Genomic DNA, 15748 nt, shown 5'->3' on the forward strand with positions numbered 1-15748 from the left:
TCAAAATCAGACAAAACTGGGAATGTGTAAAAGTAAAAAGGAAGTCCAAAAAGACTCCACCCACTTACCTTGTAAACCTGAAAAGAAAGTCAAATTAGACAAAACTGGGAATGTGAAAAACAGAAAAAAGGAAGTCCAAAAAGACTCCACCCACCTACCGTATAAAAGCAGGGACCCAGAGGCACAGAAGTGCAGCTCAGCCTCAGCCTGATGAAGGAGAAACATCCTCCGAAACGTTGCAACAGAGGCATGAGCAAAATAACCCAAGCATGCTTAGGCCAAAATGCCAATTTCAATTTAAAATGAATATTTGTCCGGATTCCGTGTTCGAAGCCTAATTGTTTATTTTGTTTTTGTTTTTATTTTTTTTAAAGGTGTGTTGGATAATAGCCTAATTTAATTTTTTATTTTCTTATTTGTTGTTATTTTTTTTCTCAGGGAGGGGGAACCCAAAACTTGGGATCAGGGATGTCTGGGGGGAGGGACACACTCTGGGAATCAGGGACAATCTCATGGCCAGTGCCACGAACCCTAATTTGGGTCTTTTTTCTATTTGGTCCTAACCCTAACCCTAACCCTAACCCTAACCCTAACCCTAACGACTCTGAAACTGTTGCCTAAACCCCAACTAGACCTGATGTCGCTGACCCTAATCGTCCCCTAACCCTAAGCTCTCCGTCTTCACGCCTAATCCCAACCAGTTGGAACACACTCAGCGCTGACAGAAACACTGGACGGACAATCCTCCTCCCATCAGAGGCATCCGAACGTCTACCAGCTCAACACACGACTGTCTCAGGACCTCCTCTGTACTGTCTTTTATGCCAGTCTCAAAACAAGAAAATGATTCAACTCAAACTCTATCTGATTCCAAAACAACACAGCTGTCTCAGGGCCTCCTGGGGGCTGTGTATAATGTTAATGCCAGCACAAGTTAATGTAGTCAACTCCAAGTTTATTTGACTCCAAAACAGCATGGGTGTCTCAGGGCCTCCAGGGGGCTGTGCTTAATGTTAATTTCAACACAAGCTAATGTAGTTGACTAAAAAACAGCACAGCTGTCTCAGGGCCTCCTGGGGGCTGTCTTTAATGTTAATCTCAACCCAAAAAAACTATTCAACTCAAAGTCTATCTGACTCCAAAACAACACAGCTGTCTCAGGGCCTCCTGGGGGCTGTCTTTAAACTTAGCTTCAACACAAAAAATCCCACAAAAAATCTACTCAACTCAAAGGTAAGTGTCTCTCCATACAGCTGTCTCAGGGTCTCCTGGGGGCTGTCTTAAATCTGGAGAGTCTCATCAACGATTGGACAACTGCTCTTCAAACCCCCGTTACTGACCAGCCTGCAAACATCGACTTGGGAACCAGTGAAACTTCATCAAAAACTGCATCGGAGACTTGACCACTCCCACAAAAAAAACACATCAAAAAATCTACCAAAAATCAAGGACACAATGTCATCTTCTCATTAGGAAGACAGCACACAGTATCAGGGAACCAGAGTGACAAGCGTCGGCCCGTGCCATGCCTTTGACTCTCTACTCCAAACCGCCCAGTCGATGGACGAAGCGGGGAGAGTCATCGAGATAAATTCATTTCACCTAACCCTAACCCCTAACCCTAGACACACATTGATCCAGTCATTCACATTCCAAAATTTCTTACTTAAATATAATTATCCAGTCCAGAATTGGTATGTAAGATTGTGTGGAAAAAGGGGACTTACGACTCAAGTAGAAGACAAGTAACAGACAGGCAGGCAGGTTTTGAGAAAATTTCACAAAAAAATGCAGGGAAAAGTCACTCTTCTGCTTTTATGACATCACTTCTTCATCCATATACCTTTGCTTTCTCCCACCACATTCCGGTGTAACATCAGTTGTCACAACCTGGACCAATTGTCTTTGCTGGTCTCCGCAACTTTGCCACCAACACAAGACCTCTCTCTTAATGCCTCGATGCAGATGCAGCCACGAACAACCTTTGCAATTCACTTTCATCAATGCGGGATAGTCTATGCCCCATGTCTTCGAGACCCGCTCATCCCTCCGCTTCTAATCGTGGCTCTCCGATTGGATCTGTGAGCAACGCACAACCCTCGGGAGTGCTGAGAGGAAGTAGCGCAAATCCAAGACTGCATCTGCTCTTGCTGAGTATTAGGATCTGCTTGGATCTTTTTCCTCACAGTGTCACCATGGCAGAGATTGAATACTACCAGGAGAAGCTTACAACACCACGGACACCAGAAAGCTGCTCTCCACTTTAAAATCACTCATCTACCCACCTCCACCATTTACCCACTGCCAATGATTTTGCCGACCTTTTTACTAACAAGGTGCCAGCCTACAGTTCACAGTTCTTCCAACTCTGGATCACTCTCATCAAGGGTGGATGTATCCACCCTCCTTTCTAACCAGCTGACCACCTGTTCTGTGGATCCGATTCCTTCCACTTTCCTTCAAGCAGTTGCAACCGCACTAATGAGATCTATTACACAAATCATCAACTCATCTCTCACACTTTTCCAACTTCATTTAAGCAGGCCCAGATTACACCGCTGCTTAATTAATTAATTCCCCTCACACATCTTGGTGAAATTAGATAATCAAATACAACTTTCACATCCTGATTGAGACAATTAACCTGCTACAGGGTCACAGGCTTAGTGTGGCCTTTCATAAAAAAATAACCGCTTATTTGATGAAGGCTAAAAAAAAAAAAAAAAAAAAAAAAAAAATACTACACACCCCAAAGTTCATAGGACACAGAATTTCAACACCACACTTGGTTGCAAAATAACACAACAAAGTGCATTCACTCAAAATTGTGCACTTTACAGTCCACAAAAAATATGCATAATATTTTGTGAAACAATATTTTATTGTTTTATTATATTTTATTTTATTTTAATATTTCAATATTTTTTACTACATGGCTGGCATTCAGTTCAAATCAAGGTTTTTCATTTTAGCCCAATGTCGATACTGTCAGAGCAACAGAGAGCAGAAAAAAATATGGCTGCAGACATTGAGCACGTTTAGGTGGTGTTGAGCTGGCTAAAGATGATGAAGGACAGTACGTTCATTTATAAATGCATATTAAAAAATATAAATTCAAAATATTAATTCATTGTTTTTCTTTGACTTCCTAACCCCTAACAATGGCAATTTGAAATGTCATTGATTTAGCTTTCTTTTAAATTTTATATTCACATAACGTAAACATAGCAAAGACCAATTTAAAATTTCATGACTAGATGTATTCAAGTGTATGGTGCTCATAACTCAATTGGCAATTCAATTTTAAGTCTGGCAATGTAATCTGAAAATGCATTTTGCCAATTGCAAATAAATATGCAAAGTGGCAATTCAATCCTCAGTTCAGTTAGAATTTATGTCTTTATCATTTTTACATCCTGCTAGCAGGCCTGTACTTGCCAGTTTGTCAACATTTATAGATAAAAAATATTTGATCCAATAAATACCAAGATTGTGTGGCTTGCCATTATAGTGCATTTTAACTGTGGTCCAAAGGCAATTTTGTTTTTGTCATTGTATTTAGCCATGCTGCTAATGTATTAACAGCTAGACATAGGGTTTCTAACCTGTGGTGAAACTACAGATTACTATGACCACTGCAGTAAGGAAGGTGAATTATTCAGCAATTCGACTGCAGGTGGTGAAAGCATCTCAACCTGCCAACTGAGTGTAGCTTGTTACATAGATCAGCAGCTTTCAGCTTGTGCCTGCAGGGGTCCCTACTGCAGAACGTGTTCCGCACATTGATTTGACATACGTTTTTAAACCGGATGCCCTTCCTGTCACAACCCTCCAATTGTTTCGGGGTCAGGACCGGCACCAAGGTTGCCCTTAATGGTTGCTCTACCACTGATCCACAGGGTCCCCTGTAGCTGTTAATAAATAATTGAACATAATTTGAAACAGTGCTATGATAACCGATCATATAACAGCAGACGATTTTAAGGTGTGTACGCTGTTATAATTAGCACAAATATTACACACAAATAAACTATCCTATTGTTTGTAGAGGCTGTGGCAGCAGCAGCTTTTATCACCTTTGGCAGTTGAAACAGTAATAAAATTAATTTGTTTTTGTTTTTAAAGCCAACAATGTTGTCTTCAAACTTACCAAAACCGTGTCTTTAGATGCTTCAATGTTTACGGCAGCTGCTCTTCTCTTCTCTGACATTATCATCAAGTGATGCTGCTCCACAGTTATGTCTCTGCCCAGGAGCAGTTCATTAAACAATGTTACTACCTCCCAGGTGTGTCGTCGTTTCGTTTAATAAAATGAACCCATTCTTGATGTTTGTGTCCGACTCAAAGTTGTCTGGGTGTGGGTTAGGCTGGTTGAACTTAGCGGTTAGACTTAGCCAATCTGAGGCAGAGTATGGGTGGGTCATACAAAGTGCAGTTATGGTTCCGCGTTGAGAGGTTTTGAATAGATTGAATTGATGAGAGGTGTTGAATAGATTGAATTGCCATTTGAATAAAGACTACCAAAAAAAAGCTTAATAAAATGCAATTTATTGGGGCAACTGTGGCGCAGGAGGTAGAGCGGTCGTCCGCGAAATTGTCACTTTGCATGTTGAATTGCCAATTGTAAAATGCATTTTCATATTGCATGACCAATCAGAAAATTGAATTGCCAATTGAACTATAAATTGCAATTTGAGTTATGAGCCCCATATGCTTTAAAACTAAATAACCATTGAGATTTCTGCTTGACATATAATTTAACATTTGAATTATTAGCCAAATATTCTTTCATACTCCAGACATTTATAATGCTGGTTACAAGAGCGCACCTAGATGCACTATGAGGGTTTAAACCTCTTGTATTCTCTAGGTGGTTTTATTACAAATAACATATAGGAAATCATCAAGTTTTCTAATAACAAATTCCTCTGCAAAATAATAATTTCAACTTTAGCAGCACAAGAAAATGAAAAATGAGAATAACAGTACAAATTTTATGTAGAATGATTAATAATATAATAATCAATCTGATAATATAGTGTTGGAAAATAAAAAAGTGGAAAAGTAAAAAGAATAAAAACTGACCATGATGCTGAAAATTGTCACTATAAACGACTTTTTAATGTGAATACTCTTTTTAAAATCACATTACCTTGTCCAAATCTGGAACAATTACTAACTAGGTTATTTTCTACTTATTTTATACTTTTCTTTGCTTTAAGCTGTTAGGGACTAGTAATTAATTTTGTAAATATAAACATAAGTTTTGTTGAGTTTAAGGTAATTAAAATTGTGCTTTAGTTTGAGAGTGATTTGGGTTAGTTATACACTGAATGTGTTTAGGGTCATGACTGTTTAAATCGTTCGCTAGATGGTTTTCTGAAAATTAGACATTTCAGTTTCTGTGAGCAGCGGAAGACGGAAGGGAGGAACCTACTGAATACATCACACGTAAATCCACCTGCAAAAAAAACGCAAAACACCGGAAGCTACCTAGTGCTCTTTCACAATAAAACGCGGAAGTATGCGTGTCATTTTAAACGTTTTAATTAAACGTGTCCTTGTAACGTCTGATCACAAAAAGGAAACTTTTATTTTGATAGTTGTGAACGCACAGACAGGAAGTAGCCCTGTTTTTGTCATACGTTACTCTGGCCTGATCCGGATTCTCTCGGTTTTTAGTTTCTGAGTATAAAATTCTTCAGTCGGAGCGACAGTGCGAGTTCCCGCGCTTCACCTATGTTTATTTGCTGACGTCACTGTGACGCTACACGTTTTAAACCCACGACAGTCAGAACCAAATTCCGGAGCAAGACCGGGAGCACCGCTAGGCGAGTCTGTCTTCACAGCGAATCTTCATCAGAGATTTTCTTGGTCGGAGTTCTGGTCTGATTTGGTCTTTCTTTAGTCTTGTGAGTTTGATTCTCTGACTTCTCAAAAGTTTTAAGGAACGAAAACAAGTTGAACAAACATATTTTTCATGTTTAAATAAAAAACGTTTCCCCCGTTTAGATTTTCAGACCATGTTCTGTCAGTGCCAGGTTGTGTCAGGGTCAAGTTTGTGTTAGGACTGGCTTTTAAGATAGTGGGTTTCAGGGAAGCTGTAAAGGTCTCAAAAAAAAGCAAAAAAAGCTGATTAAATATAATTGTAAATCAGATTAAATATAATTGTGAAGCAGAATGGGGTGAAATTCAGCTGTGCTGTTTGATTCAAAGTTGGAAAAGGACAAAAGTTATAATGGAAAAAGTAATAACACTCAAAAAAGAAAGTACTTGAGGGAATGGAGCTGAGAAATGTGAACCATGTGTTAACAGATTTGCTGTGATCGTCTCTTAATTTTCTTTCAGTCTCCTCCTGTTCCCTCACCATGAGTGTCCAGCCCCGCAGGATCCGCCTGAAGCCCTGGCTCCTGGCTCAGGTGAATAGCGGCAGGTATCCTGGCCTCCAGTGGCTCAGCCCGGAACAGAGGCTCTTCCAGATCCCATGGAAACATGCCACACGCCACACACCGACGTCAGATGAGGAGAACACCATTTTCAAGGTTTAGTCGCACACAACCTCCCCTGCAGGCTTCCCACAACAGTCAGTATGTTCATGCATGGTCTTAAGTGAGCAGATTACAGTTGGCTTTCTCCAGAAAGCTGATTTCTCAACTGGTATGTAAACAGGAAAGCTGGTTTCCAAAATCAACATGGGGATACGAGAAAGTGATTCCTGTGGCAGAATCACAGTTTCTCTGCCATGAGTTCGCGTAACCGCATTTCTAATAGTCTTTCTCCAACTGGGCGTGTGTAACAACAGGCTGCAGACAGGAACACACAGCTGGGTGAACGAATGAATCACTGTGTTTACATGGACTTAAGTAATATGGTTATTGGAAATCCACATATACATGCAGCACGAGAGTAACCTGATTTCTCCTCCACCTCTGACTTGTTTTAGAAGTCTGGCGTATTGATTTTAACTGTATAATTACAGAAAACACTGCTATTTGACTTTACTCTCTTTCTGCGTCTGCCATAGTGTGTTCCCCACAGGGGGAGGGAAAGGAAAGACACATGCAACTGATCCACAACAGTCTGAATGTTAAAAATCCACCTCCTTCCCTTCCTTCCGCAACCCTCCCATTTTTATCCAGGCTCAGGCCCGGCTCCAAGGTGGCGATGTCGGATTTTGAACCCCCAGCTTTCTGCATCCCAACCCAATGCTCTGGATATCTTTCTCTCCCACTGTGCTGTCATTCAGCTGAGACACAAACACACACAAAAACAAGAGAAGCCAGAAAGCATCATTTTTGTCACTATCCAGTTAAAATCTTTGGTTCAGGTTTCCAAAATGAATCCCAGGTCAAGGAAAAATCAGGTTACTCTCCTTCTGCATGTATATGCAAATTTACAGTTACCAGGTTTCTTAAGTGCATGTAAACACTGTAACCAGATTTACCTGGGAAAGATTATTTCTTCGATGAGTACCACGGTCACTTTAGTTGCTTCTGTGGGCAAGTCTTCCGTAGCACACACGAGGCGAGAATAAAGTGAAAATTCACAGGTAGAAAAACACATTCTCAGGGTCTCATCCAGCCCAACCCCGATGAACAAAGATTTCTTCAGTTTTTTGTTATTTAAACGAAGGATTCTGCTCTTAGAGGCTCAAAGTTGATATTCTCAATTTTAGCTGTGAAGAGTCAGAAGAGAAACTGTGCAATTGTAAGGCCTGTTTTTATGAAATGCTTGAAAAGAGGTCTCTAAAGTTTTGGATGATTATAGTGTGTTCAGTGCAGGTAGTTGTACAAAATAAGTTTGACCTAAAAAACCTGAGGTGATAAACATTTGACTGGATCTGAGTTATTTAATAAAAGAGTAAATAAAAGGTTAGAAAAATTACCAGATAAAGAGAGAAACTAAAATGGATGGAAACATTCCCATGAAAAGAATAAAGAAGTAGTGTTTGCTTCTTTATGGTTTACAGCAGGAAAAGAAGAAGCAGTTTGACTTCCTGCTACTCAGTTTAAGTCTCCAAGTTTCATTTTACAGTTTGAGCATAATGGACTCAAGAAACACGTCAGTAACTTCCTCTTCTAAGCTTCTGCTTTTGCTTCTCTGTTGACTGAAAATCACTTTGACTTGAAGCATTTACACTTTCACACAATTCTCCCTGTGAGTATTTGTCCAAAAAATTTTGTTTTAGTTTCCAAGAGGCAAAAACTGAATGATCAGACAGCACACCGTAGGTAAGATCATCTTAAAAGGAAATACAGTCACATTTTCTCTCTTAGGAAGGTTTAGAACCCCCACCCATCCCCCAGTGTATATACACTTACACAATTCAGCACAAATGCAAATACATCTTATATTTGAGTATGTCTTGCCTCTCATCATCTCTAACATCACTAATCACATTAACTGTTAAGGTCAGAACTGAAGCTTGGCACACGAACATGAAGGTCTGATCTCAGCTCCTGATAAACCTATATAACCAAACCAGTCACCTGTAACCCTGCTCTGTGTCTTGTCAGGCGTGGGCTTTGGAGACAGGAAAATACCAGGAGGGCGTGGATGAACCTGACCCCGCTAAGTGGAAAGCAAACCTCCGCTGTGCGCTGAACAAGAGTAGGGAGTTCCAGCTGAAATATGATGGAACCAAAGAGACGCCGGTACAGCCGTACAAGATCTACGAGGTCTGCGAGCAACCAGGGAGCACAGGTGAGGAGCATACAAGGTTTCAGTGTTAAGTTCACAGTGCAGCAGGCTGAGATACCTGACACTTACAGGTGGTCAGAGTAAAGTAACTACAAATAGGATTACACAGAGTAACAGGAATGAAAGCCCAAGATGGTACTTGCACTTGTGGACTTCCTGTCACACACTATTGAGCATAAAGTTTTCTGCATCACTTTTAGAAAAACTGTATGAAACTCACACTGGATAACTAGTGACTGAAGTGTATTCCCTTTTAGATGGAGTCGACGACGATGATGATGAGGTGAGAATCTAAAACTAAAAATACAAACCTATTCATTCATATGAAACTAACTTTAGTATTCTTTTTTTCCCAGATGCCAAATCTGATGGAGCTCAGCATCAGTGAGTACAGCTCTTCTGACTCGAGAGAAACGGTGATGATTATGTACAGTCAGGTCCATAAGTATGTGGTCAGTGACCTCTCCACAGTTGATTTAAAATGGAACATGCCCCCCACCATTACACTACCTCCACCCACCTCAGATGAGGTGGTAGGTTCAGTTCCTTGTGACCAGGCTGCCAGGGAAAACAGTCATAAATGCTATAAATAGCATTGTCACATATGTACCTTTTTGGTCCGGGTGTGTCAGTGCCGTGCAGGGGTGGCTTCCCATTTACCCATTTCCACTAAACAGACAAAATGTAGAGTGCTTTGGGTACAGATAAGACAGAAAAATGCTATATAAGTGTTGACAATTTTATAATCTAAATTCATATGGACCTGACTGTAATAATGATGTCATGTCTCATCAGACACCAGGATTAGTGATCCTACCTCCTTCAACTCCTTCAGTTTAACTTCCAATGGGACGTTTGGAGCACCTCATTTGATCCCGGTGCCCCTTCTGCCCGACAGAGTCCTCCCATCGACCTCTGAACTCTCCATGACCTCTGATCTCTCCATGAACTCTGACCTGCAGACTCGGGGGCAGATGGTGGATCAGGGGGGCTTCGTACATTCTGCAGAACTTCCTAACCGACTGCAGGCCCTGAGCACTCTTCCCCCTTCAGCTGCCTCTGTTTCTTCTGGCATTGACATGATGATGACCAGCAGCATGGGGAACATTCAGGACCAAGGGGACCATCAGAACCAACAGTCCTGCAAGTATGACCTACTGAGCAGCGTCCCATGTAAGTATGAACCCTGAACTCCGATCTTCAGGGTTTAGGTGGTTTGATGTTACTGTATATCTAGTAAAGGAGGTCTTTGGCCATCCACAATGTCAGACTGGATCAGGACAAACTTACAAAAAAGACTGGATTGAGACGTGACGAGAATGAAATCTTTGAGCTAAAGTTGATCGAGCAGAGAATGCAGACTATGTGGATTCTGCCCTGGTACATTTGATATCTAAATAACCAAGGGAAGTCTTTCTGATATGTTTTTTACTATTTTAATATTTATCTTGGTATAATTTATCTTGCTATAATGACAGACTTCTTTCTTTCTTACCTTAGTAACAGATCTGGACTTGAAGTTCCAATACAGGGGCCGGACCATGGGTTCTTTGACCGTCAGTAACCCTCAGGGCTGCCGGCTGTATTATGGACACCTGGAGCCAACCCCAGAGCAGGTGGACCTGTTTGGGCCCGTCTCGTTGCAGCAAGTCCGGTTTCCAGTGACATCTGATATCCAGAACCAGAAGCAGCGGTTCTACACTGATGCCCTACTGGACGTGATGGACCGAGGTCTGATCTTGGAGATCTGGCAACAGGACATCTATGCAGTCCGGCTCTGTCAGTGTAAGGTTTTTTGGACTGGACCAGGCATGCCCGACCAAGGACAACCAAACCCCCTGGAGAGGGAGAAGAAGATCAGAGTGTTCAGCCTAAATGAGTTCCTGCAAGGTGAAGTTCAACTGGACTGAAATTAAGTGGCATATGGCCAAAGATAGGGAAGTTTAATCTGACCTGTCTCACTTAAATCCAATTTATGTTCTCAGGACTGATTCTGTTCCAGAGGGGAGAAGCTCCAAACCCTCCACCATTCGAGATCTACTTCTGCTTTGGTGAAGACTGGCCTGACAAGAAACCCAAAGAGAAGAAGCTCATCATGGTCCAGGTCAGCAGGCTGCTAGCGGGAGGTTGTGGGTGGGGGTAAATGGGAGCAGCCCAGATTTAGGTGGTCGTGGTTAATTAAACCCTGTTCATTTCCACAGGTTGTTCCTGTGGTGGCTCGGATCCTGACGGAAATGTTCTCAGGAGAACTCAGCTGGTCCACAGACAGCATTCGGCTGCAGATCTCCAACCCGGATGTGAAGGACCAGACGGTGGAGCAGTTCAAAGAGCTGCAGAGGCTCCTGCAGAGTCAACATATCCAGGGGCCCTGGACACCCAGTGTCCCTTGACATCTTTATCATCAGGTCCAGGACTCGGGGAGGTTCAGCGTGGCCTTAAAAGGGGGCCCAAAGAAAATAAACTATTAACTGGTCATTTAACTGAAAAGTGGTTCAATTTTTTATTGACAATTGATTAAAACTAAAAAATGTCAAATTTCATAGGAAACAAAATGTTAAAGATTGAGAAATCTGGTCTTAGGTCAGACCCCATTTCAATAAAGACTGCAGCATTATTCTCTCACCTGTTGATTCTGCAGTCACTTCCTTAATGCACACCTTTAGATACCTGAATCTGGGTCATTTCTATGAGCTCTCAACATGACGTTATATACAATCAGGTGCGTAAGGATTCATACAGCGACAAGTTTCATCATGTTACCTCTGTATGCCACTACAGTGGTTCTTTAGGAAACTGATAAATCTCTACTTATTTTTTTACAAAAATCATATCTGGTCTTTCTGTTTCTATGACTGACTGATTTCCATCCTTCAAACCTACTACCTGTATTTCTGCTTCTCTTGATGGATGGCTCTGACAAAGATAATGTGAGGCCTTGTTTTGTTTTGAATGTTGTAAAGGTTTTTGTCCACCAGGGAAACAACGCTTTATTCCCAAGATTCCCACTTTGCTCTCTCACACAAACGAGTAAAATGTTCTGCAATGTCCAAGTCACCTATCCTACATGCAACTGAACTGGATTTCACCAGCTAATGGTAAAACATCCAGGGATCAGGAAGTGAGAAAAGCTCCAGTAAAGATCAGATCGATGTATGTGGTTCTACACTTCAGTTACTGACTGCAGACAATTTAGAAATATTAAAAATTACCATTTAATGTCTGACCCAATATTCTTTTTAAATGAAATCATAAACCATATTTACACTATTAAAAACTGGCCCTCTAACACTTGTTTGTACAGAAATGGATTGCCTCAAAAAACAGCCTGATACAATTACTGTAGATAATGATTCACCTACAAGGAAAACAATTGTAAAAGTTTAAGTTGCAAATCGGCTACATTAACAATCCTGGCAGTCAGCAAACCATGCATTTATAGTTGACAAATTTACAGTATTTGCCGTGCTTAAGTTTGGCTATTCCTCATGAGGAGTCGTTATTAGTCTTAAATCATTTGTCAGAAAAGCTTTTCCTGAGTCAGCACAAAGCTGACCACATGACAGAGCCTCTCTACAGGCATGCTAGACATTGTCGCAGTGTAACATTTTATGGATATACTCTTTATTTTAGGGAAACTATTTAGGGTCTTCATCTCATTCAGAATTCATATATTCAAAGATTTTAGTGATGGATTTGAATGAAGCTGTATCCTCACCTAAAACAAACAGGGTGTTTGTAACTTAAGGGCTATGACACACCAAGCCAATGGGTGGCAATCAGCTATTTTTTGGCCATCTGGGACTGTCCATTAGCCCAGTTTTTGCTGTGTTTCTTGCTTGTTGGTTGTCATCTTTGCGGTATGTTCTAGCGCCACTTCTTGGCCCAGACAAAGGTGGTTTGAGCCATCACAGCAGTGTGTCTTTGTCAGTTAGTTCTTTGACATTGGCTTCGTGTTATAGCTTTATGTGTTGCTGTTGCTCATTGTGGTGGGAAAACCTTCATGTGATTACTTTAATGCACTACATTACTGTGTGACTTATGCTAGCACCAATATTAGAAATAACGAACTATTTAAGAAGACATAATTTTTGTGTGATGATAGCACAAGCATTTACACAGCCTCTCTGTGCAGATTCAGACAGGGCAAAATCCAAAACTAAAGCTATGCAGCTCTATGCTGTCATGGAAGACACAGGATCACTGATGATAAGCAATCGAGCTGCATTGTAGGATCATCACTCTCTGACTCAAGAAGAGAGTCGCATAGTAGTGACAATAGAACACAGCAATATTGTTTTAACAGTGTTTGGTTTATGCTGCACTTTATGCTGATGGGCTTAATACAAAACGTGGCCAGTTTATACAAAAATACATTTGTTTGCACATTAATCTTGGCCAAATAAATAAAAAGCATGTGGAAATTGGCAATGGCTTCCTCCTTTTTTACCAAAAGCATGCAGAACAGAATTTTGCAAACTATTATACCCCTACTTTAAACCCGACTACAGTTTTATTTCAGATCCACTGTGTTTCCTACGGAGCCAAATTATGATGTTTCTGTCCAAATACATAAAGATCTGATTAGGACCTGTTTCCTGTGAATGGAACGACAAGGGAGCACAATCCAGTGTCTTCTTGTGCCAGTCCCAAGTCTGGAAAAATGCAGAGGGTTTGTGTCAGAAAGGGCATCCGACGTAAAAGACATGCCAAATTCAACATGCAAATCAGGACTTCAACACCGAATCTGACCCCACAGGTAGGATATAAGTTAGAAGAGAAGGATAACTTCTGCACTGAGTAGGATGAAGTGATGCAGAGCATCCACAGAGGTGATGAGAATGTGATGGGCAGGTTTGGTCTTCAGGACAGGAACACAGAAATGTAGATGGTGGTAGACTGTAAAGAGGATGGAAAAGACTGTAGTGAACATTTTCTTCCAGAAGAGGCAGGAACATAGGGTGACATAAGAGCGGAGGTAGAAGCACTCAGGTGGACTACATCTTGTGTAGACGTTGTAATCTGAAAGAGATCAGTGACTGTCAAGTATTGGTAGGAGAGAGTGTAGCCAGACAACACAGGATGGTGGTGTGTAAAATGACTGGCGTGAGAAAGATGAGGAGGATTAAGGCAGAGCAGAGGACGAAGTGGTGGAAGTTGAAAAAGGAAGAATGTTGGAAAGTTTTCAGGGAGAAATTGAGACAGGGTGGTTAGGAGGTGCTTCCAGATAACTGGACCACTATAGTTAATGTGATCAGGGAGACAGGTAGGTTACTCGGTGTGTCATGAGGAAAGAGGTTAACTAAGAAGAAGTGGGACGCAGAGGACTGAAGAGAGAGTAGACAAGAGCACAGGGAGATGCAGCGTAAGGTGAAGCTAGAGATGGCAAAGGCCAAACAAAGAGCATATGAGGACATGTATGCTAGGTTGGACAGTAAGGAGGGTGAGGCACAGAGATAGAGATGGGAAGGATGTGCAGCACATTAGGGCAATTAAAGATAAGGATGGGAATATGGAAGGAGTACTTTGAAGAGTTGATGAATGAGGAAGATAAAAGAGAAAGAATAGTAGAAGAGGTGACTGGTGTGGAGCAGGAAGTAGCAAAGATTAGTAAGAGTGAAGTGGGAAGGGTGTTGAAGAGGATGAAGAGTGGAAAGGCAGTTGGTCATGATGACATACCTGTGTAGATATGGAAGTGTCTAGGAGAGATGGCAGTAGAGTTTCTGACTAGTGTGTTTAACAAGATCTTGGAGAGTGAGAGGATGCCCAAGGAATGGAGAAGTGTACTGGTGTTGATATTTAAAAACAAGGGGGATGTGCAGAGCTGTGGCAACTACAGAGGAATAAAGCTGATGAGTTGTGGGAAAGAGTATTGGAAGTTAGATCTGGGCAGAGGTGAGCATTTGTGAGCAGCAATAGGGTTTTATGCCTTGAAAGATTTAGATTAGATCTTAGATTTAGAGAAAGCGTATGACAGGGTGCCGAGAGAGGAGCTATGGTTTGTATGAGGAAGTCTCGAGTGGCAGAGAAGTATGTTAGAGTTGTGCAGGACATGTATGAGAGCTGTAAGACTGTGGTAAGGTGTGCTGTAGGTGTGACAGAGGAGTTTAAGGTGGAGGTGGGTCTGAATCAAGGAGCGGCTCTGAGCCCCTTCTTGTTTGCTCTGGTGATGGACAGGCTGACAGATGATGTTAGACAGGAATCTCCGTGGATTATGTTTGCAGATGACATTGTGATCTGTAGTGAGAGCAGGGAGCATGTAGAGGAAGGGAGGTGGAGGTCTGCTCTGGAAAGCAAAGGAATGAAGGTTAGTTGCAGCAAGACAGAATACATGTGTGTGAATTAGAGGGACCCAAGTGAAACGGTGAGGTTACAGGGGCCAGAGGTGAAGAAAGTGCAGGACTTTAAGTACTTCGGATCAACAGTTCAGAGCAACGGAGAGTGTGAAGGAGAGGTGAAGAGGCGAGTGCAAACAGGTTGGAATGGGTGGAGAAAAGTGTCTGGTGTGTATTGTGATAAGAGTATCAGCAAAAATGAAAGGTGTTCAAGAAGGTGGTGAGACCAGCGATGTTGTTTGGCTTAGAGACATTGGCACTAAAGAAAAAACAGGAGGCAGAACTGAAGGTAGCAGAGCTTAAGATATTGAGGTTCTCTTTGGGAGAGATGAGGATCAATAGGATCAGGATGAGAGCATCAGAGGGATAGCTCATGTTAGATGTTTTGGTCAGAGAGGCCAGATTGAGATGTTTTGGACATGTTCAGAGGACTGTGAATATATTGGTAGAAGGATGCTAAGGTTGGAGCTGCCAGGCAGGAAGTCTAGAGGAAGAGGAAAGAGATTTATGGATGTAGTAAGAGAGGACATGAAGTTAGTTGGTGTGAGAGAAGAGGGTAGGGTTAGATGGAGGCACATGATTTGCTGTGGCGACCTCTGAAAGGGAACAGACAAAAGTAATAGAAGAAGGACCTGTTTTCTGTCAGCTGACAGCTCTGATCAAAAATTATGTTTCTAATTTCACCAGTCATTTCTTTAGCAGCTGATGTTCTTCTG

General features: G+C 41.6%; 1 protein-coding gene across 1 annotated transcript; it reads left to right on the plus strand.

Annotated features, from left to right (window-relative positions):
* Window positions 1-5621: 5621 nt before the first annotated feature.
* irf5 (interferon regulatory factor 5) lies at window positions 5622-13124 on the plus strand. The gene is made up of 9 exons (XM_067491082.1): window positions 5622-5912; window positions 6349-6542; window positions 8517-8703; window positions 8958-8983; window positions 9057-9084; window positions 9496-9873; window positions 10201-10590; window positions 10686-10804; window positions 10902-13124. The coding sequence occupies exons 2-9, from the start codon at window positions 6369-6371 to the stop codon at window positions 11088-11090; spliced, it is 1491 nt and encodes a 496-aa protein (XP_067347183.1). The 5' UTR covers window positions 5622-5912; window positions 6349-6368; the 3' UTR covers window positions 11091-13124.
* Window positions 13125-15748: the final 2624 nt, after the last annotated feature.

Source organism: Channa argus, chromosome 21 (genome assembly GCF_033026475.1).
Source record: "Channa argus isolate prfri chromosome 21, Channa argus male v1.0, whole genome shotgun sequence".
NCBI classification, from domain to species: Eukaryota; Metazoa; Chordata; class Actinopteri; order Anabantiformes; family Channidae; genus Channa; species Channa argus.

Coding starts and splice junctions, on each gene's coding strand:
- irf5 (XM_067491082.1), top strand. CDS start 6,369: ATGAGTGTCCAGCCCCGCAGGATCCGCCTGAAGCCCTGGCTCCTGGCT. Junction 8,984..9,056: donor TCGACGACGATGATGATGAG/GTGAGAATCTAA, acceptor TTTTTTTCCCAG/ATGCCAAATCTGATGGAGCT. Junction 9,085..9,495: donor TCTGATGGAGCTCAGCATCA/GTGAGTACAGCT, acceptor ATGTCTCATCAG/ACACCAGGATTAGTGATCCT.